The sequence below is a fragment of the Solanum pennellii genome, chromosome 7 (genome assembly GCF_001406875.1).
Source record: "Solanum pennellii chromosome 7, SPENNV200".
Lineage (NCBI taxonomy): Eukaryota > Viridiplantae > Streptophyta > Magnoliopsida > Solanales > Solanaceae > Solanum > Solanum pennellii.
The window spans coordinates 2339733-2367371 of NC_028643.1; the positions used below are offsets into that span (position 1 = coordinate 2339733).

The window sequence follows — 27639 nt, forward strand, 5'->3', positions numbered from 1 at the left end:
TTCCTATAGTTTTTGAAGCTTCAAATGCAATTGGTGGTGTTTGGACACAAACAATTGAATCAACAAGGTTACAAAGTCCAAAAAGGACATTTGAATTTACTGATTTTCCATGGCCTAAAAGTGTTAGAGGAAGGTACCCTCATAACAAACAAGTTTTGAAGTATGTTGAGGATTATGCAAAACATTTTGGGTTAATGGGATATATTCAATTGAATACTAAAGTTATTGGGATTAATTATGTTGGAGTTTGTGGTGATGAAATGGATTCTTGGGAGTTTTGGAGTGGAAATGGCAATGCATTTGGCTCTAAGGGGAAATGGCAAATATTGGTGCAACATGAGGACTTCACCACTCAGGTACTGATCAGATTTACTGTTTATTTTTTTTCGTAATTAATATACATATATTATCATATAATATAATTTTACATGGTTATATATGTCTATCAGTTATTTTTATTATAATATAAGGATTTCACCATTCAAGTATGATCAGATTTGCTATATACTTTTTCCAGAATTGGTGTAAATATAATATTAATGTATATGATCATATATTGTACATGAATTATATATTTTTAGTACAAACATAAAGACTTTAATGATCAAATTCAATATTTATATTTTTTCTAGTTAATATACATAATTTGTTATAGTTGTTGCCATTCCCATCATCTAGCACTATTTATGATAATTATTACGATCATCATATAAAAAATATTTTTATTTTCTATTACTGTTAGTGTATATAAATTAAACGTTTATTTTGTTGTGTTCGTTTCAGGAATATGAAGTCGAGTTTTTGATTCTATGCATTGGAAGGTATAGTGGTTTAGCAAACATGCCGGAGTTTCCTCTCGGTGAAGGACCGGACATTTTCGCCGGAAAAGTGATACATTCTATGGATTTCTCAGCCATGGACAATGAAAGTGCAAGAGAACTTATTAAAGGGAAGAGAGTTGCAGTTATTGGTTCTCAAAAATCAGCTATAGATATCGCGGCTGAATGCGCGAATGTTAATGGTAAAAAAATAACATAACTATAGTTGATCGTAACATTTAAGTTATGTATACTGATAATATCAAATAATTTTTAATGTGGTTGGTTATATATTTTATGACTTAGGTCCTGAAATTCCTTGTACATTGGTACAAAGAACAATACCATGGGCACTCCCTAGTGGATGCTTTTGGTGGGGAGTTACTCTTGGAAATTTATATGGAAGTCGATTTTCAGAGCTCTTGGTTCACAAGCCTGGTCAAAATATTATTTATAGTGTGGTGGCCTCTCTACTTGCTCCTGTGGTAAAATTTCATTTTATATGTCTTTATCTGATTTGATAACGAGTTTTAAAAATTAAGAAACTTTTGATTTAACATGACGTATCTTAAACTAAAGATATTTATGCTATTTCAAAATGCCTTTATTGAATTTTGTGGTTTTTAACTTGTTATATAGAAACACTAATTGAAATAAAAAGTTATTTTTTTTGTCTCGATTTATATTATATATTTTTCTTTTTAGTATTTATCCAAAAAATTGATATCTTCTTATATTTTTTTAAAAAATGGATGTAAAACTTCTCATTTTATCTCGGTTGAAATTTTTTACACTTACACAAATATCTATGAATTTTATTAGATCATAATTTTTATTTTAAAAGCCTAGTCAAAAGGTACTAAATAGTATTTAGTAAATACTTCCTCAAATTAAACTGAGTGTTTATTCCAAACAAATGAAATTTTACCATGGTAAAGTGATTAATCAAATAAGAGTTATGTATGTTTCAGCACGTGTTATTCATTAGTTTGATATGTGTATAGTCACATAAATTGAAACAGATATTATTTGTTTTATTGAACAATATATTATTATTTATTTCAGAGATGGGGTTTCTCAAAATTTGTGGAGAGTTATATTACATGGACCCTCCCATTGAAGAAATACAACATGGTGCCAAAACAAAGCTTTCTTCAAGACATGTCTTCTTGCAAGTCCTTTTTATTGCCTGATAATTTCTATGGCAAAGTTGAAGAAGGAAGCATTGTTCTCAAGAAAATACAACATTTTTCATTCATCAAACAAGGCTTAATTCTTGATGGAGAAGTTGATAAGCCAATAAAAGCTGACCTTGTTATATTTGCTACTGGATATAAAGGTCAAGAAAAATTGAAGAATATGTTTTCCTCAAAAAAGTTTCAAAATCACATAGTGGGATCACCAAACTCAGTTATTCCTCTTTACAGGTACACATTACTTCTAGTACTATCTCTTGTCTTTCGTAGGCGTTCACTTGTATCATCAGACTGCTTTTCGAATCGTATAATAAGGTCTAGAGTAGTTTAATAAGTTACTAGCTTAGTGTTATTGAAAAAAAAAAACATATACACATTCCCATAAGGAGAAAATAGGGATAATAAAGTTGATTTTTTTTCAAATTTACCCCTACATTGTTGTAAATGTTTTAAAATTATAAAATCACCCCTTGTTGTTGTAGCCCTAGTTATACTTTGGGGCTATTGATAATGTTTTTATTATCTTTATTTTCTTTTCAGTCGTGTATGATTTCACTTCTTTTGAGCCGAAGGTCATAACCTGATCTCTATCCTCTCTAAATCCTACTTACAAAATTATACTGAATATGTTGTTGTAGTAATAAGTAATTAGATCCATGTTCATCATATGATTTCCCTTTTTTTTTTTTCTTTTTGCAAAATCTTGTCATTTATGTTAATATCCGCGTAGTAGTTTATTATTCTTCAACTTCCAATACTACTTGTTGTTTCTTTTGTTTGTTCACATCTTATTACTTTTATGCTGAGTTTAAGATTCACGTACATTCTGTCCTCTCGAGACTCTACTTGTAGAATAACACTGAATATGTTTGACAGGCACATAATACATCCAAGAATACCAAACCTAGCAATAATTGGATACTCAGGGAGCATAACAAATCTCCACACATCTGAGATGAGGTGCCAATGGTTAGCACATTTTCTCGATGGAACATTCAAGTTGCCAAGCATAAAAGAGATGGAAAATGAGATACAAGAGTGGGAAGAATACATGAAAACATATGCTGGAAAAGAGTACAAAAGGACTTGTATTGCAGCACTACACATATGGTACAATGATCAATTGTGCAAAGACATTGGGTGCAAAAATAAAAGAAAGAAGACTTTCTATGAAGAATGGTTTCAACCCTACTTGCAATCAGATTATGTTAGGCTAAGTCCTAATAATTAGTCCTATAAAGTATTTCCTATATTTTTGTTGCGACGACAAAAAGTTATTAGTAAGTCGTTTTTCATTGTTTGGTTATCGAAAAATATTTTTTATCAGATGGGGAGACTTGACTTTCCTCAGTTGTGAGTCGAAGTTACAACTATATATCTTTGACTTTTCTTAGTTTTATAAAGTATTTCAGATATTTTGATGTGACAAATTTTTTTTTTATATATAGTAAATCATTATTTTTATCGACTTATCTGGAAAAGAAAATTACATCAAATGGTGAAATGGACTTTCCACAGTAATGATCCAAAGTTAAAATTATATATCTTTGACTTTCCTTAGTCGATAGTCCTATTGAGAATTCTACATGTTTTCTTGCGATAAAAATTATTTTATGAAATTTTTTTTATAGTAACTCTCTTTTTGTTGTTAAGTTGTCTGAAAATATTGAAAAACTGACTTTCCTCATTTGTGTGTGAAAGTAACAATTATATATTTTTGATTTTCCATAACCCTATTAAGTATTTTAATTTGTACATTTTGGTGAGACAACATTTTTTGAGATATTTTATTAGTAAATTTTATGTTGTTTGAATGTCTAGAATATTTTTCATGAGAGGAGAAAAAATGACTTTTCTTAGTTATAAACAGAAGTTACAATTATATATCTATAATAATATCCTATTATTTATTTTAGAAATAATACTATTTAGTTACTCTTTAATATCATTAGAATATATATAAACACATACTTTGGATTTTTGATGACAAGGAAAAATAGATACTCCTGCAGTAAACACTGCTCAATTACTGTTTGATACTATTAGAATAGATAATACCGTTAGAGTAATATATATGCACCGATGATATCGAAAATGAAGAAAATAAACCGTTCAATCAGGATAAATATATTGGATTAGGTCTAACTTAAATAAATATTTTAGTTATTCGTTGAATTTGTGTTATTTTAAGTATCGAATATTCATATTGAAACGTGATTAAAGTTAAATTTGGGGGAAAAAAAATTTTCAATGTTTATCAAACATGATGTGGCCAATATTGATCCTCAAACAAAAGAGCTAACTTTGGGGATGACAAAAATGAATCAAAATCACAAAACTTTTCTTCTCTCCGTTGTGAAATCACCCATATATATAGGCTTGTTTATATATCTCTACTACACTCACAGAGAATCAAATCGAAAGGGAAAAAGACAAGAAAGCCCTCGTGAGTTTAGCTGAAGAGTTCATCAATGGCTACTGCTACTGCTACTGCTTCACTTTCTTTGAATCATCATCGTTGTTTGGTTCAAATACAAGGTGGGGTTTCTTTGAATTCAAGAATTCGTGTTCCTACAAGGTTTTTCTCAAATGGGTTCATTTCAAGAATCAGGGCTACCTCTGCTGTTGTTGCAGAACCGGTAATTTTTGGAATTGGGGAATGTTTGAAACTTTTTTCTTTTGATTTCAGTGTAGTGATTATATTTTGATTGTTTTCAGTGTAGTGATTATATTTTGATGTTCCTGTGAGTCAAAAATTGGAACTTCAATTTATCAATATAAGTCTCTTTTTAAGCATCACATATTTTATTGGTATCCAGTCAGCCTTTTCGCACCTTGGCTAATTCCACGAGATATTTGACACCTCCGTTAGTAATTGGTAGCACCTAGTGTTCGTGAGACATCGTGATTCTCAACCACTTCATTGAGTATTGCTGCATCAGGCCACACCCTTGGGTGCATTGATGTTTGTTATATTTGTGGGGTTCTGGTTTAATTTTGGTTTTACTGTTCTGCTTGGGATTACACTGTTGTTGTTGTTCTTCTTAAATTGTCCGATCATAGATAGTTGACGCTGTACTAAATGATTTTCGGCTGTTGCTGCTATATAGATTATATCATTAGCTAATCATAACCATAATTTGAATATGGGAGCTAAGTTTCTATGATGAGTGTGCTGACTACAATAGGATGCTAGGCAATGTTAGATTGTAATGTGTATAAGCCTTTAAATTGAAGTATTTATCTTGTTTTATGGCTCAACATTTATTAAACCAAGAAAGCTGGTTATAGCTATATTTCTTTGCTCTTCGTCGTTGATGCATAGGATCGTGATGAAGTGTTACAATCAATGAGTGTTTTGCCGAATAATTGCCTTTTTTTCGTTCTCTCCTTTGTTGTTCCCTTAAAGTTTAAAACTTAGGTGATGCATTACCTTTTGTTTTCTGCTTATGTATAGTTCTCACTCATGTCTTGTTCAGGAATTGAGAACTCCAGCTCAGGATGCTACGGAAGCTGAATTGTTTGCTTGCCCAATTTGTTATGAACCTCTTACAAGAAAAGGGCCTTCAGGATTTAATGTGTAAGTTTATTTTTTTTCTGATAGAAAATGCATATTAAAAGTGAGTCGAGGTGTGGCGTTATTGTTGTTTAACTTTGAATTTTAAACTTGCAGACCTGCAATCTACAGATCAGGCTTCAAATGCAGAAAATGTAACAAGTCATATTCAAGCAAAGATATCTACCTTGATCTCACTGTTACTTCTGGAACAAAACAATACAATGAAGTTAAACCAGCTCGGAGTGAACTATTCAGGTATTAGCGTTGTTTTAACATTCATGTCATTGCTTGAATAAATTAAGCATTTCTTCTTTTCACCTGTAAGTAGCTCTCCAAATAAAGTGCTGAAAATTCTTGATCTGTTTTCGAGCTGTTTTTTTCGCCTGGCTTTCGTTTTCTTTGGACTCCTGATTCATCAAGTAAAAGCTTGTAACAAAGGACTTTTAGGCGTCATCTATTGTTTTTGATTTCCCAGATGTTTATTTCTAATTGCTGCTGCTCTTACCCTTTCCTAGGAGTCCAATTGTTTCATTCTTGTACGAGAGAGGCTGGCGTCAAAATTTTAACCTAAGTGGTTTTCCTGGTCCTGATGAAGAGGTAAAATTTTTGATTGCTCATTAGATGTATCTTAGTAGCTTTATGGGTTTGAAAACGAAATATAAATCTAATAGTGGTTATGCTCTTTCATCTTCCTACATGTATAATCGTTGTTACTTACTTATTAAGGTGTGTGCTGCTTAATCAAGGCCTCTTCTCTCTAAGAATTATGTAATATCTATATAGTTTTTGTTTTTTCATCTTTCATCCCCATTTAGTTTGACTTATTCAGAGATTAAGAATATGTAGCTATAGTGTGGTACTCATAGAGTAAAAACTTTAAAGTAATTGTGCAAAATTGTGGAACTCGGATTAATATTCAAATATTTTTTGAAAGTATCTCCGTAGTACCTTGATCTAGTGGTAAGAATGCAACGCGCCAACGTACTCTGCATCTCTGCCGCAGACTAAAACATATGGTGCAAGGTCACCAAGCATATGGTGATTTCTTGAACGGTGAAGGGGCATATCATAGACACATATTCACACTGATAAAAATAAAACTGTGGTTCCTTTCTAATGTATAAACTAACTGAAAACCACTTACCATAACCATACTCTGACCACCTAATATGTCAATATATGATAATTAAAGAATTTGTTCATTGATTCAAAATATGGAAGCTCAATTGATTTCATTATATGGAGAACCTCCTTTACTATATAACCATGACATCAAGGAAAAGAGTAACTTAAGATTTATCCTGTATTTGAAGTTTTGTGGCTAGTTATAGTCCAGTGATGGCTCATGGCTGCGTGATTGTCCTTTTGAAATTAAATGCAGTTTAAGATGGCTCAAGAATACTTTAAAGTTGCTGAAGGTGGTGTTCTTGTTGACGTAAGCTGCGGTAGTGGATTGTTTTCCAGGAAATTTGCCAAATCTGGGGCGTACTCAAGAGTCGTTGCACTTGACTTTTCTGAAAACATGCTTCGCCAATGTTATGATTTCATCAAGAATGACGAGAGTATCATAGGCTCGTAAGTGATTTTCTGTCTAGTATAGGATATCAAGTCATTGAAATCTCATTTGTCGGAAATTGTCTTTTTAGACGAGAAAGATTTGAATTTCTCTTGTCTATATAAATTTGCAGCAATCTAGCTCTTGTAAGGGCAGACGTTTCCAGATTACCTTTTCCATCTGGATCTATTGATGCTGTGCATGCTGGTGCTGCCTTGCATTGTTGGCCATCTCCGTCCAATGCAGTAAGTTCTTCAAATTGTAATCTTTCATGCGCAAATGATCCTTTAATTCATGACTTTACAGTGAACTATTTATCAATTCCAAACTAGTCGAGGTCAGCCGTACAAGTTCTCTATATCCATTCTGCTCTATCCGGACCGTTCCATCCCAATAATGGTTAATACTTTGTCTTTTTAGGTTAATTAGGCGTTCTCTAAGACTCTAGGTTCTCTGGATCAAACACTTATCCCTACACTAACATTTACGTCTCTTACCACACTAAAAGGTCTCACAGAAAGATCTTAACGAGCTACCTGTATCAATACTGCCGCGTGATTTTATTTGAATTCTTTGCTGCTTGCTGAAGTTTGATGACTTATGGCACTCTCAAGGTCAATGAATGAAATTGAGTTTACAATTGATGATGCTTTTATTTTGTCACCAGATTGCTGAAATTAACCGGATTTTGCGTAGTGGAGGTGTATTCGTTGGTACTACATTTCTTCGAGTCAATCCTTCAGCTCCTACGATATTCAGGGCTTTGGAGCAGGTAAATTTCATTTTTCCTCTCGTGATTGTACTCTAAATACTCTAAATTTTCTCCATTTTTTTGCGTCACATGAAATTAATCGATCATAGTGGTAAAGGAATAGCTACCAACACATGAGAACATAAAATTCTTGGACACGAACTGAAGAACGCCAATATAGTCATAATGCCAGTCTAACCGTCAAACATGAAAGAAAGCCACGAAAAAACCTATGGTTATGAGGATATCAGAAAAAGGCTCGTATCTGATAGATAGATAATCGTTCTGTGAAATAGATATGAAAGTAAACTTCCTTTTTGATCGCAGAGTGCTCTACGGACATACAGCTATTTTACTCAAGAGGAGATTGAAGATTTGGTGACAAGCTGTGGTCTCATCAACTATACCAGTAAAGTTCAGAGCTCTTTTATCATGTTTTCCGCTCAAAAACAATGATCGTTTGGCTGGTATAAACACGTTATTTTTCCTGTTTTGGTATATGATAACACTCGTTCGATGTGCAATCTATCTCAACCCTGTAAAAAATAGTATATACAGTACATAAAAGTTATTTCAGCCAGTTAAAGAACATTCTTTCTTGTGAATAATACACTGCTGGTGTAAAGAAAGTGTAACTGAACTCTATATTAGCATATATCAGCTCATGTAATAATATATGGACTTAGTTATTCCGGGATTGTAATTCTTGGACTAATTTATCTCACATGGAAGGCGGGATAAAATAACGCGAAGTTTGATGAGATAAGGTGGGGTAATGTCCCACGAACCAAACGATCCTTTAGGGTATGTTTGGATGTGCTATATGAAATTATGATATGAAGTTGAGATTTTATTTGGACATGCAAATTGAATTACTTAAATTAGTATTTTTCTCTCATAGACTTGAAAATCCACACGGTATGATTTTTAAGAGTCCGTAGGGTGAAAAATGTTAACAAAAATTTCAAAACGGTATATGAAATTTCTTTTTAACCAAAACGGCAAAATCGTTCACAAAGTAACAATTTTGTCCGTCGAAAAAGCAAAATCGCTGCTATAGCAGCGATTTGTTAAATTTGTTATTTTATAAAAAAAAAAAGAAAAATTTTTTAAAACAAAATCGCTCCCAAAAGGAGCGATTTTCAAAATAATTTTTTTTAATATGTCGCTGCTGAGGCAGCGACTTAAGTTTAATTTTTTATTATTATTATTTTTTGCTTTTTTTTAAAAAAAAAGTTTAAATCATTTTTTTTTTAAAATCAAATCGCTGCCAAGGCAGCGATTTTAAATCAAAATTTTTTTTAGCGATTTGATTTTAAAAATGAATAAATAAATTTAACTAAAAATCTGGCAGCGATTTGATTTAAAAAAACAAATAAATAATTTTTTGATTTAAACTTTTTTTTTAAAAAAAAGAAGCAAAAAATAATTAAAAAAAAATTATAATTTAACTCGCTGCCTCAGCAGCGACATATTAAAAAAATTATAAAAAAAACTTATTTTGAAAATCGCTCCTTTGGGAGCAATTTTGTTAATTTTTTTTTTAAAAAAAATTAAATACAACAAATCGCTGCTATAGCAGCGATTTTGCTTTTTTCAGCGAACAAAATCGCTAATTCGTGAGCGATTTTACCGTTTTGGTTAAAAAGAAATTTAATATACCATTTTAAAATTTTTATTAACATTTTTCACCCTTTAGGCTCCGGACTCTAATTTATAATTCTTATACAATCTTTGTGAATGAACAAATCATAATTCATAAACAGAATATTGAAATATTCTAAGACACTGCATTAGTAACTTATGAATCAGGTTTTACCTCTAAAAATAATTAAATTTATGATTTGAAATTAAATTATATATTTATTTTTTTGGAAGAACTTGAGATTTGAAATCATTATTCAAATCATTCGAAAGAAGAAGAAAGGATTTTAAAGAAATTAAGTGAAAAATAATACTTCCTCCGTTTAAAAAAAATTGACTTAATTTGACTTGAAACGAAGTTTAAGAAAAGTTTTAATTTTGTGGTTTTAATTTAAAATTATGTTAAATGTATCAAAATATCCTTTAATCTTGTGACCTTAAACATGTCATATGAATTATTATTTTTTAACATAATAACAAGAAATTGAGTCATTTTTTTTTTAAACGGGAGGAGTAATAATAAATAATTAACTAATTAGGTCACTAGTCACTATAATATAGTTGTTATAGAATGAGATTTTATGAATAAATGATTTGTTTACTTATGGAGACGACAAAAATGAATCAAAATCACAAAAAAAAATCTTGTTTATATATCTCTACTCTCACAGAGAATCAAATAGAAGTAAAAAACAAGAAAACCTCATCAGTATTAGCTGAAGTTCATCAATGGCTACTGCTTCATCTTCACTTTCTTTGAATCATCATCGTTCTTTGGTTCAAATACTAGGTGGGGTTTCTTTGAATTCAAGAATTCGTGTTCCTACAAGGTTTTTCTCAAATGGGTTCACTTCAAGAATCAGGGCTACCTCTGCTGTTGCTGTAGAACCGGTAATCTTTGGAATTGGGGAAAGTTTGAAACTTTTTTTTGTCTCTCTGTTGTATGATAAAATTGAGGAAACCCCCAAAAAATTGAAACTTGAATTTATGATTATGAGTATCTTTTTGAGCATCAGATGTTTTATTGGTCAAAAACTACTTCTTTGCAACTTTCAACTGATCAGCTGGTTTCTTTTTCTAGCTGAACTATTACAGCTTGTTCCATTTTCCTAGCTTGATGTATCAACATTTTATGCCTTAGTTGAGTAGATGGCGATAGTTTAGGTAGGAAAAAGGAACAATCGATAGTTGGTTTAATCAACGTTCGAGGTGTGTTTTAATACATAGACGAGTTAGTTTAGGTTGAAAAAGAGAGTAAATGATAGTTGAGGTGTGAAACTCGTGAAGAAGTGATAATTCAGGTGGTGGTTTTGACCATCAAGTCTTTAATTTTTGGATTTATTGTTCTAGTGAAGTTGTCCGACCATAGACGGAGAATGTATGAAATGGTTTGGTTTATTGCTGCTGAGCTAAGTTTTATGATGAGTGTGTTGAATCCATGTTGATGCATAGGATCGTGTTCAAATGTCACATTGATGAGTTTTTTCGCCACATAATTGTCGCCTCTTTTCTTTCCCTTAAAGTTTAAAACTTAATGTGGTTAAGTGATGTATTACCTTTCCTTTTCAGTTTATGTATAATCTTTTCTCCTGTCTTGTTCAGGAATTGAGAACTCCAGCTCAGGATGTTACGGAAGCTGAATTGTTTGCTTGTCCAATTTGTTATGAACCACTTATAAGAAAAGGCCCTTCAGGCTTTAACGTGTAAGGTTTAGTCTTTCAGGTAGAACAATAACAGTGAGTCGAGGTGTGGCCTAATTGCTATTTCACTTAGAATTTAAAACTTGCAGACCTGCAGTCTACAGATCGGGCTTCAAATGCAGAAAATGTAACAAGTCATATTCAAGCAAAAATATCTACCTCGACCTCACTGTTACTTCCGGAACAAAAGAATACAATGAATCTAAGCCAACTGGGACTGAGCTATTCAGGTATCATAGGGCTGTTTAAGGTTTCTCGTTTATGTTTGATTCAGTGTTATCAAACGCAAAAAACACACAAAAGAAAAATCTCTAAGGTCTGTTAGGGCCTTAAGCGCAAACAAAGAGTAGGCTTTAATGAATAAAAGGTGTGAAGGGAGAAGAAATACAAATACAAATGTTTAGTCCAAGACTAATAATTATAAGCATGAATGACAGACATATGATATGAGCAAAGAAATTTAATTTCCTTTCACGATAAATTGAACTATCAATTGTTTAGTGTCGCCTCTTCAGAATAGGCTCATTGTCAAGGAAAAGTATGTCTTCGAACCTTGATGACGAGACTGAACTGCATATTAAGTGAGGCAAAACCTCAAAGCATTTTGAGCCTCTCTTCAAGGCTTAAGCATGCCTTCGACAATACTGGCTTGATTAAATTATCTCCGATTAGTTTTTGGGCTCTGAAATTGTTTTCCTAAAGATGTTGACTCTAGTTTGAAGTCAATATCTTTTCATCCCTCTTCCCTCTCATAAGTATTGTTTTGTTCGGGTGGACACCACACATATAAGCAGAAGTATTTGTTTTGTTCTGAAGTTTTACTTCTTTTACATACTTAATAGCTCTCCAATTTTTAGGCATGCACCTTAGGCTGTTAGACATTTACGTTTAATGCTTGAAATCATAATCCTGTAATCTTTAAAATGATAACTGAAGTGGAAACTATGAAACAGAAACAATGCTGGAATTTTCTTCATGTAATTTTATGTTGTCTTTCCTGTGCTTCTTTTTATTGGGCTCCTGATATTTCTAGTAAAAGCTTGTAATAGAGAGTTTTGAGATTTTGGATTTTCGACATTTATTTCTAATGTCTGGTGCTATTAACTTTCCAAGGAGCCCAGTTGTTTCATTCTTGTATGAGAGAGGCTGGCGTCAAAGTTTTAATAGAGGTGGTTTTCCTGGTCCTGATGAAGAGGTAAATTTTTATATTGCTATACTTGAATTTATCTTAATAACTTTATGGGTTGGATAACTAAACATTGACCTTCCTACATATTTCCTTGGTACCAATTTATGCGACATTAGGTCCTTTTTGGTCGGTCCTAAAAAGAATGACACCTTGTTATATTTAGTAAAAGATTAGCTTAAATTTCTCATTTTACCCATAATGAGATGATAACCACACAAAGATCTATGACATATTTTGAACCACTAGTTTCAATAGTCTCCTTTCATTTTTAAATTCAAGCCCAGTCAAACACCTTTCGTGTAAATTAAGCGGAGTGAGTATAAAAGAGATTGTGACCAAAAAAAAAAACAACATACGCAGTATAATATCATTAGTGGAGTTTGGGAAGGGTAGGATGTACATGGACCTTATTCTTACCTTTGCGAGGTAAAGAGGTTGTTTCCGATAGACCATCGGCTCAAAAGAAGTGTGCTCAATAGATAAAAGGAAAATAACAACAACAATAGATAAAAGAGTTTGTCACCTATCCATTTGTTTCTCCTCGTTGGAGTAGTATATTAGGGGCTTAGTGAAGCAGAACATGGCTCACTTAGCTAAAATGCCCTTTCAGTTCAGACATGTCAAGCACGGGAGGTTTAAAGTATTGGCCACCAAATCAACTCTTATTTCTCTCATATTGATGTGTCATGTCTAGAGACTAGAATTTAAGCAAACAATCAGGTGGGGTAAATTTTATTGCTGCATTTAGTCATAAAAGTCCTAATTGCATGTTCTCCGCAAACATCTTTACCATCTCGAAGTAGGATATGGTTTGCGCACACTCTATCCTCCCCAAACACCAGTTGTGGAGTTTTACTGGGTATGCTGTTGTTGTGAGTTTCGGAGGGCTAGCTATGTGAAGTTACTCCTCTCTCCTTGTAGAGCTGCTCAGACCTATTTCTACTATATATTAACCCGTAAATTCATCTATTTAATTGAATTTTAAAGTCCATCTTGATGGGTTATGGTCACTTAGCTTATGATCTTTCTTTCGATATATATATATATGCAGTTTAATATGGCTCAAGACTACTTTAAAGTGGCTGAAGGTGGAGTTCTTGTAGATGTTAGCTGCGGCAGCGGATTATTTTCCAGGAAATTTGCCAAATCTGGGGTCTATTCAAAAGTCATTGCCCTTGATTTCTCTGAAAACATGCTTCGCCAGTGTTATGATTTCATCAAGACGGATGAAAGTATCTTAAGCTCGTAAGTGATTTTGCTACCTAATTTAAGATATGAGGTCATTGAAATTCTCATTAATTAGGAGTTGTCTTTCAAGAAAGATATAATTGAACTCTTCGTGTGAAAAAAATTTGCAGCAATCTAGCTCTTGTAAGGGCAGATGTTTCCAGATTACCTTTCTTTTCTGGATCAGTTGATGCTGTACACGCAGGTGCTGCCTTGCATTGCTGGCCATCTCCGTCCAATGCAGTAAGTTATTTAAATTTTAATCTTTCCCGGTATATATATATAAATAAGTTGCAAGTTCTTGCACTTGTAAAATTTTGATCACATGAGTCTTACACTTTGGGTCTGTTTCAACTGGGGATTTGACTTTATGGTGACTTAACCATCTGATTGGGATTTAATTGGTATATATCTATTTCAGTTGAAACTGCAACATAAAATTGTAAAGCGGAAAAAAGTTTTAAGGTCTGCTGGAGCCTCAAGTGCAAATGAAGTGTGGCTTTAATACAAAAATGTTCAAATGGAGGGAAAAAAAATAAAAATATACATGTTTAGTCTAAGACTTATAATAACAACCATGCATAACAAATATATGGACAAAGAAAGTTCGTTTCAAAAATAATGATAAAGTGAAATATCAATTGTTTTATGTCACCTCTTGAGGAGAGGCTATCATTGGCTAGGAAAAGTATGTCTTAGAATCCTTGATGACGACACTGAAGCGAAAAAACATGTTGAGCGCTTAATGTTCACTTTTAATCTGCGTGAACAAACTTTCCCTTTATGGTTTTGGTATTGTTGACACCAATATCTTATTCTGATGAGCTAGTGGACCCTTATTGCCGTGCTACTTTTGGTTGTAACGTCCAAATTTTGTTTCGTGTCTCAGTTTTAATCTAAAACCTTTGCTGCTTACTGAAGTCTAAATGATTTTATGGCATTCCCAAAATCATTGAACGATGTCGAGCTTTGAACTAATGATGCCGTTGTCTGTTTGTCTGTCAGATTGCTGAAATTAACCGGATTTTGCGTAGTGGGGGTGTATTTGTTGGTACTACATTTCTTCGAGTTAATCCTTCAGCTCCTCCGATATTGAGGGCTTTGCAGCAGGTAAATTTCATTTTCCTTCTCGTAGTTATACTCAAAATTTTCTCCATTTTAGACTTAACATGAAATTGATAGATTATAGTGGTCAAAGAATACAAACTAGTTAACTACCAACACATAAGACAACCTAAAATTCATCGACTTTCTTCCCGCTCGAACAAAGGGGAAGTCCGGTGCACTAAGGTCTCGCTAAGTGCGAGGTCCAGGCTCAACACCACGAGGATCTATTGTACACAGTCTTACCCTGCGTTTCTGTTAGAGGTTGTTTCCACAGCTTGAACCTGTGACCACCGAATCACATGGCAACAACTTTACCAGTTAAGCAAAGGCTTCCTTTCGTCATGTTAGAATGCTGACTTATATTAGAATCGCTTGACATTTACTGAAGAACACCGATGTAGTCCTCTAAGTCTAGATGATCTTGGAAAAGAGCTCGTAATGATAATCGTTTCTGCCATAGATATGAAAGTAAATTTCCTTTTGAACGCAGAGTGCTACACGGACCTACAGTTTTTTTACTCAAGAGGAGATCGAAGACTTGGTTACAACCTGTGGTCTCATCAACTATACAAGTAAAGTTCAGGGTGGTTTTATCATATTTTCCGCGCAAAAACGCTGATTGTTGTCTGTTGAAGCTCATCATCTTCCATGTTTACTGTATATACTTGTACTCAGATTTGCAATGTATGTCAACCCTGTAGATTCAGGCAATTGTGAATAAAATTGATGTTAAAAGACAAATGTAACTGGACACTGGAGTGTCATATACATTTACTACTTGCTCTCATCTGTTTATTGGAATCTACCTGTATATTTTGGGAAAAAGGACAAATATATATCGTAAATGGTACGTAAATACCCTCCGTTACACTATTGGGATATTGGTGCACCCGCCGTCCAAAAATTAAAAAGGGTATATACGCTCTAGTTTTTTGGACGACAGGGGCACCAATGTCCCTAAAGTGTGACGGAATTCCCTTAGACAAATGCTGGTGGTAGAAAATGAGTATCTCGAAGAAAAGTTAAAGCGCACGCAAGTTGGTTAGAATACAAACTATTATTAAACCTCTACTTATATCATCCATACTTTATTATGATATCACAGTCAGGCACATCTCGATTCATATCAATTCATTATTTTCAATATAAACCCTCTACTTATATCATCCATACTTTTGATATTCAACCCTAAACGTAAAAAAGATCGATAAGGTTGAATTAGATCTAATATCAATTTCTTTACGAAACATCTTGTTTTAACAATGTTTATATTTCATCAAATCTAATATTTGTTGTACTTTTAGGTAGATTATTATTAATATATATATATGTATATGATGAAGAAAGCATATTGTATAATAATAATAATAATAATAATAAATGTATTTTAAAAAAAAAGAGCCTCATATACACACAGACCATGTGGAAGAAGGTAATACAATATGAATAAGGTTTTTTGAACAGAACAAAGTGAAGTAAAGCTTTATCTTATAGCAGAGAAATAGATCTCCCCTCGTGCAACTTCTCCATCTTTGACCTTTGACTATCTTAGTACATATATATATTCGATGTCTCATTTTAACTGTCGTTTTAATTTCATAAAATTTAAATAAAAAAATCCTTCCGATACAATTAGTATTTCCTCTGTTTCTATTTATTTCTGTTTTTGACTTGACATATTTATTAAGAAACTAATAATTAACATGATAAATTTACCATTTTATCCTTATTAATTGATAAAATTTCAAAATTACTATACTCGTTAAAGGGGTTTACCTTTTTCAAAAACATTAATTCTCTAGAAAAATTGAGAGTATAACATAAATCGAGAGTAAAAAAGAACAGATATTAGAAATAAACTCAATTTAATTTCCTTTCTTCAATAAAATAGTTTTCCTTTCGTCTCATGTTACATGACATCTTTTGATTTGATATTGTGTTTTAAGAAAAAAGATAAACTCTTTTAATTTGTAGTCTAAAATAATTTTTGGATATTCCTATAATTGTAAGAAAATTTTAAAATTTGTAAGATGATATTTTTTTAAAAAAAATTAAAGAAAATGTCACGTAAAATGAGACGGAAGGAGGAGTAACATGTTTGTGTGTCAGCAACAAAAGAGTTTTGAGAGGCAATTTGACAAATGGAATAATTATGGATTACATTTGTGATAAGTCAGTCATTGGATCCTTTACATGTGAGATAATTTTATAAATACAAAGGTTTTTTCTTTCAAAAATTATTTTTTTATTTTTTATTTATAAAAGTTCTTACTTATGATCAGAAATCCTTTGTCATGTGTTTGGATCTAGTACGACATAACCTTTTAAGTTAAGCCAGAATTTAGACAAAAAAAAATAATTAAATTATTTGGTAAAAATAAGAATTAGTTACGAATTACTTTCTGTTACTAAATAATAAAAATCGATTACTAATCTTTTTAACGATCAATTATTAAAAATTTAATTAACTTTTGATAGTATTTAGCGATAAATAAGGGACGAATTTGGGTAGCTAATGCTTACTCTCTCTTTTTTTTTAGGGATAGTGACTTTACCATTTCAGTTATTTAAACGTACGCAAAATAGGGTTTTAGGTTTTGGAGCATTGATATAATTTGAATTTCGTATTATGTAAGACCTGTTAAAGAAGGAAACGATCTCCAACCCCTAGACTAGAATGTCTTTCATTTCAAAGACTCGAGCTGAAAATTTCCGATTAAAAATAAAAAAAATTATAAATGGCTTTTGATTTTCGAGGTATTTTTAGATAGACAAGAAAGTCTTAGATTTTTTTTTTCTTTTTAACTTTTGTAGCTTCCTATGTGTAAATTCAGAAACCGTACGTTTGTAGAAAGCAAAAGGCTAAAAAAAAAAAAAAGCTGGTTAAAACTTTAGAAAAAGGAAATAAATTTATGAGGTACTTGTTAGGCATTTGGCTATAAAAACTAAAAATATTATTCATATTTTTTGAAATTTTTTGAGTTAGAATTTGAATTGTGTTATATATTTTTTAAAAAATATGATGCATACTTTTAATTTCTAAATATTAGCAAAATCACACTTTTAAGTCAACATGGGTTCAAACGTTAAGGGAGGGAAAAAAAGAGAAAAAACATACAAAATTTATTATCAAAATTGTATCTATGAATCTAAATTATTGAAATTTCTATGGTAAGTGGCCTTTTTTTTAATTCTTTGCTTAATCATGTATTGAGTAGGTTGGTGTTGGAAAATTAAAAGTAATTTGAGGCGTGTTAAAGAACATTATTTTTTAAAGGGCAATTTTCACACAGAAATATAAAATTTCTATTTGTATGCTATAGCAAAGTTTGTATAATTGCGCTCCATAGTAAACATATATATGTATAATTCACTATACATATACAATTGAAGCGAATGTATAAAACGAAGTGTATAAAACGAGAAAGAGAAAGAGACTTGGACAGAGAATTGTATAAAATGAAGTATATAAAACGAATTGTATAATTATAAGTGTATAGGACGATTATATACAATTTGAATTTGTATAAAACGAGAAAGGGAGAAAGGCAAAAGAGACTTGGACGGGGAATATACAATTGAATCGAATTGTATTAAACGAGAAAGAGAGAAATTATATATAATTTGAATTTGTATAAAACGAGAAAGAGAGAAAGACAAAAGAGACTTGGGCAGGGAAGTACTTTTATTGTATAATTATAAGTATATAAGACGAAAATATATGTATTTGTATGTGTATATATACAATTTTCTCTCGCTTTATACAATTAAAAACAAAATTTATACAATTCTATTGTATAAAGAGAGAGAGTCGAGCGAAGTAAGCGAGTGAGAGAGGGAGAGTGGCGAGTGAGAATATGAGTAAGAGAGTGACTGACAAATAGTTTACTATGAAACACAAATAAATCAAACGATAACTATTATATTTATTTTATATTATTAGTTTGTCATTCCGTATAATTATTCCTTTTTTAAAATATTTCATAAAAAATAACATACTCTTGAGTATTTAATATTTTTTTTCTTGTTATAAATTAAAAGCAAATATGACAGAAATGTATCTACTTGGGGTTAGAAAATTATAAATTTGAGGCTAGCTAAGAACATGATTTTTTTTAAGAATATTTCATTAAGAATTTCCCTATCATTTGAAATTAATTAATAATATTTGCTAAAATATCAAATGGCGTTATTGTATTTGGTGGAGCACTGAAATTAATCAATAATGAAGAATATATTGCAGAATTAAAGGGGTGTTTAGTATGAAAGGAAAATATTTTTCATATATTTATTTGTAATTGCAAAAATATTTCTCTAAATTAGCAAGTTCCGTTAAAAATGAAGAAAATGACTTTAGTAACAGTAGTAGAAAAATAAGTTTTATAAGTCCTTGTCTACTCCCCACCGTTCCAATCTCCGTCCCTTGAATATCCCGCCCCTTGCCAACCTCCGAACTCCCGCTTTCTCTCAGTAATGCTTTGTTAGATTATATATAAATATTTCTGAAATAATACTTTTTATTAATTACCAAACAATAGAAAATAAATATAAAAAAAACACTTATTTTCTAGAAAAATACTTTTATGAATAATATTAATTTTCCTCCTACCAAACACACCCTTAGTTAAACCGTTAAGCAACAATAATTTAACAATTGCAAATGATGATCATCATGATGATTAAGTCGTTAAGAAAATCTATTTAAATGGTAATGCCACATTTTTGTCTTTAGAACCTTTAACCTTTCAAACTTCTAATTTGTTGATAATACAGTGTCTGGATTTATAAATACAATCAATTAATCAAAAAATTGTATTTATCAAAATATTACTACGATAGCATAATGTAATACAATATAATACATTATGAAATAATATCTAACAGTCATTCAAACGAACAATCTTCACTAATCACCGGCTTAATTAGAGACAAATACCTAAAAACAAAGTTAAATTTATAAATGTTACATTAGATAATTTTTTGTTTTATTTTTTTTTGTCAAATTTCAAATTCCAAGATCATCTATGGGTTAAAGCATTAGGGTGCAAGAAACAAGGGCTTTCCTCAAAACTAGCAAATTAGAGTACACATTAAAATAATTAATCAAGTCATTAATTTGCTATAGTGCTTAATGAGTTGTCTTTTGTCTGCCCAACAAAATCTCCAATTAAGCCCATAACCATTGTTTTCTCTGTTTCAAATTATCTGTCGTGATTCTTAAAAATATTTATCGTGATTTCTAAAAATTTAAGATATTTTTTTTTATTATATCCATTGTAGTTATTGTTTTTGAAGAACACAAATACATCAAAAAAAAAGTAAATATTTGATTAAGCGAGATTACATAAGATATAAACAAAGGTAAAATAGTAAAAACTCCTTTCTAATTATAATTTTCTTAAATCGGTATAAAATTAAAATCAGACAAACAATTTAAAATAGAAAGACTATTATGTGTTTTTTTATAAAATTAATTAATTTTATTGACATTATTATAATTTGTTTTTTCATAAGTGGAGTAGTTAAGGATTGTTGTTTGCCATATTTTTAGTTACCTAGAATCCGAGTTTCCTCGTACATGTTTAATGTCTTGTCTTAGCTTTTATGAGTGCTAATAATGAAGTGGTATTAAAGTCAAAAAAAAATTTATAATTATGTCTTAAATTATTAATTATTTTAATTTTCAGTATCTTTTATATAATTTTTGAATATATAAATTTTATTTTATCTCAACTTACATTGAAAATTAAAATATTTTAAATATCATACTTCGAACCATTCCAAATAAAGTAAAAATGAGGTAATAATAATTGAGATCGGCTATATAAATTCTTACCCTTTAAAAGATTTATCGCATAAAGTAAGATGCTTGAATTTTTTACTGAGAAAAATCATAATTATTTCCTCTGTTCATTTTTGGCTATCCTGTTGCACTTTTTAAAAGTTAATTTGACTAATTTTTAAAGTTAAATTAGATTAAATTAATCTGATATTTTTAACAAAAACTTTGATATTAAAAAATTACTATAAGTTGCAATTTTTATATTTCAATATGACAAAAAAATACATCTTAAAATCTTAATCAAATTTCTTATAGTTTAATTCTAAAAAAAAATATGACAATTGAAAGTGGAGGAAAGGAGTATATGATATTTCTTAAATAACTATATTTTTTCCAAATACTTTAAAATATAAAAAATATTTTATATTATATATATATATATATATATATATATATATATATATGTTACGACTGATATTTTGTCTTTATATGATTATTCGTGGCGTAATTAAAAATTTTACGAAAGGTATTAAAATTATAAGTTTTTTTTTTTTTGAAAAATGGATGGATCAAAAATTAAAAAATAAAAAGCTACACAATATTAGTGACCGACTTCTTATTTAAAATGAATATCATGCACCAAAATTTTGAAAATTAAAATACTTAATATTTAGATCAAATAAGCTCATATTTTATTCAATATGAAATGAATTGACATAGTGTTAAAAAAATAGAGAAAAGAGGAAGTATTCTTTATCTAAAAAGAGATCACTTTTAAGGTTTTATTACTTTTATAATTAAATTCTTTAACATATTTACACTTATTATAAGTATATTCAACTACTTGTAATTATCTTTTACTGTTATTGTATAGATATATGGACAGATCAAAGAGAATGTAAATAAAATCATTTTTGTCCCTTGAAGCTAAAACAAAAATTTAATAATGACTAAATTTTATATTTATTAAATGATATTAAAATTTATAGGAAAAATGTACAAAATCTCTATGAAAAGAGAAAGAGGTTTATATACTTTTTAACAATAAATTTTTTTTAAATTAAACTATACAAATCATATTATTATACTATATCAATAAATAAAAAATATTAGCACTATACATATTTTTGTTATCGAAGTTAAATACTTATTTTTCAGGTTCTAATCCTCCTTTAATGAATTCTTATACGTAGTTATTATTTAGTTAGCATGATAATATATAAAAAGCTTTTAACTTATCAATATCAATAGAAGTGAGTAAACAAAACAATTTTTTCATATCAAATATATTTTGAACAATTTCATCACACAATTGCACAATATAACAAATACTAGTACATATATATTTTCTTTTAATATTTTTTAGCACAGTATTCAAAGTTCATATTGAAATTTCGATTAAATTCAGATTGTACATTGCAGGATTCATCAAAAAATGATGTTTCGAACAAGTTCCAGAACTCAAATACGTAAATATTTTCTTAGTTAAAAAAAAAAAAGTTTGAACCAACAGCTGTGAATTGGGATTATACAAAAAAGAAAAATGAAAAAAAATTGACTAAGATTTTAATATTGTTCGAGTACTAGCCTAATTGAACACAAGAAGCTAAATAGCTCCTACATAATTTACCGATATATGAGAATAAAAATTTATAGGAAAAGTTAATTATTAACATTGATAGAATTATCAATTTTTATATCTTTTAGTATGTTATACTATATTATTTATTACTTTTTCTAGGTTGAAAATTATTGAATTATTTGCAATTGCTTTTTTTTTTTTAAAAAAAAAGTGACATAAGTATAACATATTCAGTATAATTTCACGACTATAATTTAAATATCTTTTAAATGATGTAAATATTTTATTTTATTTTAAAACTACCACATACATCAAACTTAAATTTAAATTTTAAATTGATAAACAAATAAAAAAATATTTTTTTCTAGCCAACTCATTTTTGTTTAGGGTTTAAGCTCTCAACACAAGGAGATAGAGAAAATTAGTTTATGTGGGAAAAAAATTATATGGGAGACATGGGAACAGTGCCCACGTTCTCCTCATATCTTACTCTTTTTCTCTTTATTTAATTTCATATATATATATATATATATATATATATATATATATATATTTATATATACGGAGAAAAAGCTAAATGTTCGATAAAATTCAATAATTTTGATTTAAAATTTTATATACAGAATTGATTAACTCAAAACAATTTAGTGAACTCAATTGTTTTAGTTAAAATATACTATTTGTGTTTTTAGAATTTAGAATTTATAAGTTCAAAATATATTCAATGAAACTTAATAAAGTTGTGACATATGATATATGTATTATAGAAATTTACTTTATATGTATAAATAATTTATTCAGATGAGATATCTAAAAATTCATATAGTATTATAAACTTAAAAATCTGACTCTGCTCGTAAATGCGTATGTATTGCAAGTGAGCCTCTTGACAAAATGTTTTGTGTATGCAATCGAGGAATATAAAATATACTTTCCTCTCTTGTGATTCTCCATAAATACACTAACATCAATACCCTAGTCCCTCTCTTTCTCCAATCAACCCATTGTCTCATTGCTTAGCTTTTCTTTAGTACTTTGTGAGTCTTGAAGGTTGTGGTTTTTTATGTGATCATGGTAAGTTCTTCTTCTATTTCATTCATCAATTCTACTTTTATGTGTTGTTAGTTAGACATTTGTATGTTTTTAACATAGAAATTGTTGTGTTGTTACCTTATAAGTGATCGATTGGATTATGTAAATGTTATTTTTTTATATCGCGATAAAACCTAAATTGTGTTATGGTATGTTGATATTTAGGGAATTCAAAAGCCAACATGGTTGGAAGCTCTATATAGAGAGAAATTCTTTGCTCCATGTTCAATTCATGAGAGTGCAAAGAAGAATGAGAAGAATATATGTTGTTTAGATTGTTGCACAAGTATTTGCCCTCATTGTGTTATGGCACATCGTTTCCATAGACTTCTTCAAATTCGACGTTACGTTTACCATGATGTTGTTCGACTTGAGGACCTAGAGAAGCTCATAGATTGCTCAAACGTTCAGGTAAATATTAAAGTCTGTAATCATCAGTTTAGCTGAAAGAATATATATTCGTTCATTTCTTTTAATTTGGTTCATAATTCTATTAGGCCTACACAATAAATAGTGCTAAGGTGATTTTCATCAAGAAAAGACCTCAAAATAGGCAATTCAAAGGATCTGGAAATTATTGCACTTCTTGTGATAGAAGCCTTCAAGAACCCTTTATTCATTGCTCTCTAGGATGCAAGGTAATTAATATAATATTCTCTTTAAACTTTATTACATCTTTTACATATATATTTTCTATTACAAAACCATAATTCATATCTCATAATTGAATTGTGTTTTATGCACCTATACTATATACAAAAGGAGGTAAATCGAGTTAATTATATATAATATTCGTGAACCACTAAATTTTGTCTAATCTTTTACTCAACTTGCACAAACTAGTCGATGAAACATACGATTCTGATTAGTTAGTGCAAGTAAAGGGTAAAAAAGTAAAGACACATAATTTTTTTACGAGAAAAACACTCGAACTTAAAAGTAGAAAAATTGTACAATAAGTCTCATGATAGTTCATGTGCTCAATTACACTTGTTACTATCTTCACATATTCAATAATCATACTAAAATTCTATTGAGTGACAATATTAATTTTTATTTTTATTTTTAATTTGATTGATGATTTTAGGTGGATTTTGTGCTACACCACTACAATGACATTTCTCCATTCTTAAGGAGATGTACAACATTACAACTTGGTCCGGACTTTTTTATCCCTCATGACATGGCTGATTATGACACGGCTAACGAGACGGCCCAATCGACGATCGTGGACAATGATGAGCCCTGGGGCTCATCGTTGACGTCTGGATCGTCGTCGGGATCGGAGAACATGATGTTGATGAGTACTACTAATAATTTTCCATGTGTGAGGAAGAAAAGAAGTGGACTATATGTGTGTGGAAGAATTACAATCAATAGTTATAATAAAAACATAAGTGATGAAGACATGGCTACTAGCATGAGTAGAAGAAAAGGGATTCCTCATAGGTCACCTTTATGTTAGAAAATTTAATAATTTTACTAGAATTATTTCATATTTTTACTTTGACCAACTTTCAAAAATTTTAGAAATTTTTAATTATTTCTTGGCTCACTGCTCATGACACCCCACCCCCCATATCACACATACACACACACAATTTTTGGGATTAATTAATTACTTGGTCGGGGTGTTTTGTCTTAATGGCATCACGTGACTCTAGGTTATTATATGGTTTTTATTTTTATAATTTTGTATAAGATGATTTTTATATTTCTACAATGACATAATAATAGTGCTAAGTTTAGGAATTCGAAGGGATTCTTTTGTTAAACTTGATTTATTTACTTGCAAGTTGTTGTACTAGTACCACATGAAAGGCACCATTTAAATAGTTATTTGTTCATCACTACTAAGAATCGTGCTCGAGTTTGAGTTCGAATTTAAATATAAAAAATAAAAATTGATAAAAAAAAATTTTTTATAATGATTTTGAATTGTATGAGCCTGACTTAATCAAGATTTTATTTTAGAGTATGAAATATTATAAAAATAAAAAAAAAAAGAAAATAGAGTTTGATCTTTAAAAAAAATAATTGTAGAGAACTTAAAATTTTGCAAAATTATCATTTCAACATATGATCTTTGTCACCCTCTCGTGCTAAAGTTTGAAAATTGAAGAATAATAATTTTCAATTGTAGCATCATTTGTTTGACTTTGACCCTAAAAAAATTAACAGACTCACTATTTTATTTTACGTGTAATTATTACCTTACCATATAAAAAAAAATATTAAACAGCAAACAAAATTATCCTATCAAGTGTTTTACTATAAATAATATCTCATAAAATATAACGTAGGGACTATAATATAAGTGTAATTAGCTTAAATCGTGGAGCAAGAATAACAAATTATGTATCTTAACACAAGTCGCATAGGTATTCATTCGAATCCTCTTCGATCGATAAAAAAATTATATTATATATAGTTGTTATGTAAATATAATAGATGATAAACTTCCTTCAACTAATTAATAATCATATGTTTATTTTTATAGATCTAATCTTTTTAGTGTGAATTTTGAGTCCGCTATTAAATATGACTATATATTTAATTAAATTATAAGGAAGAAGGGTTAAAAAGTAAATATTTTACATTAGTGTTTATTATTGACCAGTCAATTGAACACAACCACTATTTATATATGGTCCAATCATCTTATAGAAAATTATATTATTGTGAGAAAATAAATATTCTATTAAGGTTTAAGCCTAGTGTATCTACTTACATGAGATCTAATAATACATGTTTTCAATAAGTTATTTAATTGTTCTTACAAAAGATATTTGGGCTTGTACATATCAAAAGGAGTAAAAAGAAAAAAAAAATGGAAATTTGGTTGAGAAAAAAATTTGGACCATTTCTCGATTTGTGCGTGTCATCCTTGCGCAGGGGCCATGCTAATCTTCTCTGTATCGTTCCAATTTTATCGAATGTCCCCGAAGGGACATTTATATATATTAGTGTTACGCAATATAAATACAATGAAGAAGTTTTCTTAAGCCGATGTGGAGAAAATAGTTTTCTCTAGTTGGGCCTGGATCTGAATGAAACCTCTTTGGGCCTGGACAACATTTAATGGGCCGAGCTTGCTTTTTAGGCCCATTTGTTAGTGGACCTTGGGCCACCTTCTAGAGTAGGTCCAACACAGGTCGGAAGTACATAATGAAAGTGGCCCATTTAAAGGCGGGATATCTTGAGCTTTTTATAATTTCTACGGGGCGTTGGAAAATAGGGGTAACCTCTAAATCCTCAATAAAAAGGTTTACAGAGGCGAATTCAGAATATGAATATCGTCAAATTCTTTATTAACCTTTTCAAGATTGTAGCACAGTTCTTCTAATGTATTGATTTCAATACCCATTAGTTATGCTTATTTATTTAGTGAAGTTTTAACACATACAATTTAAATTAAATTAATTATTCATGAAGCTTGAAATATATGTATATATATATANTATTATATATCACAAAATAAAACACAAATTGAGAATGCTAAAATGCAACGAACTCGATTTTTCATATAATAATAACTCAGTTAGGTATTATCTCAGAAAGCTTACGTTTGTTGTTTAAATCATTCAAAATCAAGAATAAACTTGAATTTCTGTGATAATAATTACTCCCTCTGTTTCACAAAGAATGATCTAGTTTGACTAGGCACGGAATATAAGAAAATAAAGAAGACTTTTGATCACGTTGTCTTAAATTAAAGTTATATCAAATGTACAAAATTGTCTTTTAATCTTATGACCTTAAACATGTCACATGGAAAGTTGTTACCAAAAAAATGAATGAGGTTCTTTTTGAAACAAACTAAAAAAAGAAAGTAAATCATTCTTTTAAAACGAATGAAGTATTATTAATTGAATGATCGAGAAATTAATTACTATCATATTGATGAATTTTAGAAAAGAAACAAATAAAGCAATTTCACATCGAATTCTCAACCTTAATTTATCATATTATCGATCATAATTAAGACATTTTCTTAGGTTAATCGTGGAAGACTTGTAGTGGCTTGTGGACTAATAAGTAATTATTGAAGTCCCTATCATTAGTCAAAATCAATCCATTTTTTTATCAACTAATTAAACTCCAAATTAATTAACTCATTTTACTCTAAAAGGACACTTGTTAAGTTTTCTAGTGAATATTTATTGGGAGATAGATATTTAAATTGAGTAATTGCATTTCTGATCACTTGATTCTTGGTAAATTCTAATTTAGAGTTTTGTGATATCAAATTAAGTATATTTTTATTTTGAACTATAATATTTGATTAAGTAAATTTAATATTCAAATAATAAATTTATGAGTTTTTAGTCCTTTTATGCAGAAACTTTGACTATTTTAAACTAAAATATTATCCTTAAAAAAGAAGAAAGAAATTTTGAATTTGCATATTGCATGGTTCATTTGATCGGACAAGTT

General features: G+C 29.9%; 4 protein-coding genes and 1 non-coding gene across 5 annotated transcripts; 4 read left to right on the forward strand and 1 right to left on the reverse strand.

The window, feature by feature from the left end:
* The first annotated feature begins 792 nt into the window (after window positions 1–792).
* LOC107025534 (probable flavin-containing monooxygenase 1) lies at window positions 793–3440 on the forward strand. Its single transcript, XM_027918703.1, has 4 exons — window positions 793–1021; window positions 1125–1303; window positions 1884–2245; window positions 2891–3440. The coding sequence occupies exons 1-4, from the start codon at window positions 841–843 to the stop codon at window positions 3243–3245; spliced, it is 1077 nt and encodes a 358-aa protein (XP_027774504.1). The 5' UTR covers window positions 793–840; the 3' UTR covers window positions 3246–3440.
* A 789-nt stretch (window positions 3441–4229) lies between these two features.
* LOC107026040 (uncharacterized methyltransferase At2g41040, chloroplastic-like) lies at window positions 4230–8582 on the forward strand. The gene is made up of 8 exons (XM_015226869.2): window positions 4230–4653; window positions 5494–5594; window positions 5688–5828; window positions 6089–6170; window positions 6955–7148; window positions 7262–7373; window positions 7796–7900; window positions 8207–8582. Exons 1-8 carry the CDS (start codon window positions 4486–4488, stop codon window positions 8333–8335), a joined length of 1032 nt encoding a protein of 343 aa, XP_015082355.1. The 5' UTR covers window positions 4230–4485; the 3' UTR covers window positions 8336–8582.
* Window positions 8583–10154: 1572 nt separating this feature from the next.
* LOC107026042 (uncharacterized methyltransferase At2g41040, chloroplastic-like) lies at window positions 10155–15546 on the forward strand. Its single transcript, XM_015226870.2, has 8 exons — window positions 10155–10414; window positions 11126–11226; window positions 11313–11453; window positions 12337–12418; window positions 13464–13657; window positions 13771–13882; window positions 14645–14749; window positions 15237–15546. Exons 1-8 carry the CDS (start codon window positions 10253–10255, stop codon window positions 15363–15365), a joined length of 1026 nt encoding a protein of 341 aa, XP_015082356.1. The 5' UTR covers window positions 10155–10252; the 3' UTR covers window positions 15366–15546.
* Window positions 15547–23119: 7573 nt separating this feature from the next.
* LOC107025585 lies at window positions 23120–24679 on the forward strand. Its single transcript, XM_015226361.2, has 4 exons — window positions 23120–23184; window positions 23368–23613; window positions 23700–23840; window positions 24290–24679. Exons 1-4 carry the CDS (start codon window positions 23182–23184, stop codon window positions 24665–24667), a joined length of 768 nt encoding a protein of 255 aa, XP_015081847.1. The 5' UTR covers window positions 23120–23181; the 3' UTR covers window positions 24668–24679.
* A 1372-nt stretch (window positions 24680–26051) lies between these two features.
* On the reverse strand, window positions 26052–26154 carry LOC114078176. Its single transcript, XR_003579717.1, has one exon. It is a non-coding gene; the product is annotated as a U6 spliceosomal RNA (small nuclear RNA).
* Between the last annotated feature and the right edge of the window lie 1485 nt (window positions 26155–27639).

Excerpts from the sequence above, each read along its gene's own strand:
- LOC107026040 (XM_015226869.2), top strand. The coding sequence starts at position 4,486 with ATGGCTACTGCTACTGCTACTGCTTCACTTTCTTTGAATCATCATCGT. Across the intron at positions 4,654-5,493 it reads CTGCTGTTGTTGCAGAACCG|GAATTGAGAACTCCAGCTCA; the intron begins GTAATTTTTGGA and ends TGTCTTGTTCAG. Across the intron at positions 7,149-7,261 it reads GACGAGAGTATCATAGGCTC|CAATCTAGCTCTTGTAAGGG; the intron begins GTAAGTGATTTT and ends ATAAATTTGCAG.
- LOC107026042 (XM_015226870.2), top strand. The coding sequence starts at position 10,253 with ATGGCTACTGCTTCATCTTCACTTTCTTTGAATCATCATCGTTCTTTG. Across the intron at positions 12,419-13,463 it reads TTCCTGGTCCTGATGAAGAG|TTTAATATGGCTCAAGACTA; the intron begins GTAAATTTTTAT and ends ATATATATGCAG. Across the intron at positions 14,750-15,236 it reads TATTGAGGGCTTTGCAGCAG|AGTGCTACACGGACCTACAG; the intron begins GTAAATTTCATT and ends TTTTGAACGCAG.
- LOC107025534 (XM_027918703.1), top strand. The coding sequence starts at position 841 with ATGCCGGAGTTTCCTCTCGGTGAAGGACCGGACATTTTCGCCGGAAAA. Across the intron at positions 1,022-1,124 it reads TGAATGCGCGAATGTTAATG|GTCCTGAAATTCCTTGTACA; the intron begins GTAAAAAAATAA and ends TTTATGACTTAG. Across the intron at positions 2,246-2,890 it reads TCAGTTATTCCTCTTTACAG|GCACATAATACATCCAAGAA; the intron begins GTACACATTACT and ends TATGTTTGACAG.
- LOC107025585 (XM_015226361.2), top strand. Across the intron at positions 23,614-23,699 it reads TAGATTGCTCAAACGTTCAG|GCCTACACAATAAATAGTGC; the intron begins GTAAATATTAAA and ends TAATTCTATTAG. Across the intron at positions 23,841-24,289 it reads ATTGCTCTCTAGGATGCAAG|GTGGATTTTGTGCTACACCA; the intron begins GTAATTAATATA and ends TGATGATTTTAG.